The sequence below is a fragment of the Penaeus monodon genome, chromosome 36 (genome assembly GCF_015228065.2).
Source record: "Penaeus monodon isolate SGIC_2016 chromosome 36, NSTDA_Pmon_1, whole genome shotgun sequence".
Taxonomy (NCBI): domain Eukaryota; kingdom Metazoa; phylum Arthropoda; class Malacostraca; order Decapoda; family Penaeidae; genus Penaeus; species Penaeus monodon.
The window spans coordinates 21,273,928-21,276,427 of record NC_051421.1 but is presented as its reverse complement, the minus strand read 5'-3'; the positions used below and the strand labels follow the sequence as shown (position 1 = coordinate 21,276,427).

The window sequence follows — 2,500 nt, the reverse complement described above, 5'->3', positions numbered from 1 at the left end:
CAGCTCGAAGCGGGTACGGTAAACTGCGGCGTTATGGGCCATCACCTGCACGCGGGGGCGATCAGTCACTGCCACTGCAACGCAAATAGCATGATTGCCACTATAGGCCTATGCATCACTCTCTTATCTCCTCTCTTCTCCCCTCTCCTTCCTCCCCTTTCCCCCCTTCCGCGGCGTCCCCGGAGACGTAAAGAGAATGGAAGTTCGTGTTTGTAAAAAGGTGTACGTAAAAAGTATTTACGAGGCGCTTGCCTTTACGAAAGAACCAGCAACATTCGGGGGAAATGAGACCTTTCACTGGGGTTTAATGGGGTCTCTCTCTCTCTCTCTCGTGTGTGTGTGTGGGTGTGTGTGTGTGTGTGTGTGTGTGTGTGTGTGTGTGTGTGTGTGTGTGTGTGTGTGTGTGTGTGTTCTTCTCTCTCTCTCTCTCTCTCTCTCTCTCTCTCTCTCTCTCTCTCTCTCTCTCTCTCTCTCTCTCTCTCTCTCTCTCTCTCTCTCTCTCTCTCTCTTATTCTTATATGAAAGTGATGGTAGTAATAATAATGTTATTGGTGATAATAATGAAATTGGTGATAGTCGTGATAATGGTAATAATGATAATTATAATGATAGCAATTATAGTAAACATAGCTATAACAATAATGATGATACTACTAGTAATAACAGTGATAATGATAATAACAATAATAATTATGAAAATAATGATAATGATAATAATAATATAATAATAGTAATAACAATAATAATAATAATAATGGTAATAATAATAACAGTAATGATAATAATTAATAATACAATGATAAAAAATAATAACATTATTATCACCATTATCACTTTTATCATTATGATTATCATTATTATTATCACTAATGTTATCATTATTGTTATTGTTGTTGTTGTTGCTGTTGTTGTTGTTTTCATTATTATCATTATCATCCTCATTATCATAATTACTATTCTCATTACTACTATAAATATTGATAGTAATGTTGATGATGGTTATTATAATGATAATATAATAATGATAATAACTATTATGATAATGATAATAATTATGATAATGGTAATGTTGATAATAATAACTAAGAAAGATAATGATGATAACGATGAAAATGATAATAACATTAATAACAATAATGATAACAGTAATTCATTACAATTATGATAATGATAGTAGTAACGATAACAGTAATGATTATATTACAATTATCATGATGATAATGATAATAATTATAATGATAATAATAGTTATAGTAATAGTAATGATGATAATAATATAATAATAATTATTATTATAATAACAATAATGATAATTATGATAATAATATAGATAATAATAATATGGATAATATTCATAGCAGTAATGAGAATAGTAATAATGATAATGAGGATGATAATGATAATAATGAAAACAACAACAACAGCAACAACAACAACAATAACAATAATGATAACATTAGTGATAACAATAATGATAATCATAATGATAAAAGGGATAATGATGATAATAATGTTATCATTTTTTATCATTGTTATTATTATCGTTATTAATATTATTATATAGTAGTAGTATCATTAATACTATTAGTAGTGTAAGTCTAAGAGTAATGATAATAACAATTGTTATTGATATTATTATTATTATTATTATTTTATTGTTGTTGTTGTTGCTGTTATTGTTGTTGTCATTATTATTATCATTATCATTATAAATATTATTATCATTATTATTACGATTATTATTATTATTATCATTATTATTATTATTATTATTATCATTATTATTATTATTATTATTATTATTATTATTATTATTATTATTATTATTATTATTATTATTATTATTATTATAGTTACGATTATCATAATCATTATTGTCATTATAATAATATAATGATAATCATTATCATTATCTTAATCATAATAGAAAAAGAAGAAAAAGAAAAAAAAGAATGGTAATAGTAATAATAGAAATAACTATGATAATAGTAATAACAAGAATAGTAATAATAATAATTATAATAATAATAATATTATTATTATTATTGTTATTATTATTATTATTATTATTATTATTATTATTATTATTATTATTATTATTATTATTATCATTATCATCACCATTATTATTATTATTACCATTATCATTATTATGATAACCAAAAAAACACACAATGACAATGAACAATAATAACAAAAGACCAAATAGCTAAGACCTTATTCAAGTAGTAACAACACACACTAAAACAACCCAACAGGTGCCTATCGGACTACCTCGACGTGACCACCGTCGACGTGACGGGCGTGAAAGAGTTCGTGGGCCGGTACTGTGGGGGCGAAGTGGTAAACCCCCTGTTAACGCTGCACCCAAGACTCGAGCTCTTATTCGTGAGTAACCTGGCTGTGCAGGCGAGAGGATTCACCGCTTCCTTTACCTACATGCATGAAGGTGAGTCGAGGGTGTTTGTCGTTGTGGTTATCGGTGGTTGGATCGTTATTG

General features: G+C 27.6%; 1 protein-coding gene across 1 annotated transcript in view; it reads left to right on the top strand.

Annotated features, from left to right (window-relative positions):
* The window catches only part of LOC119595565, a 14,187-nt gene that overhangs the window by 2,281 nt on the left and 9,406 nt on the right, over positions 1-2,500 (top strand). The window contains exon 3 of the mRNA XM_037944681.1: positions 2,250-2,449. Within this exon, the coding sequence (XP_037800609.1) occupies positions 2,250-2,449 (200 nt within the window). The remainder of the gene's footprint in view (positions 1-2,249; positions 2,450-2,500) is intronic.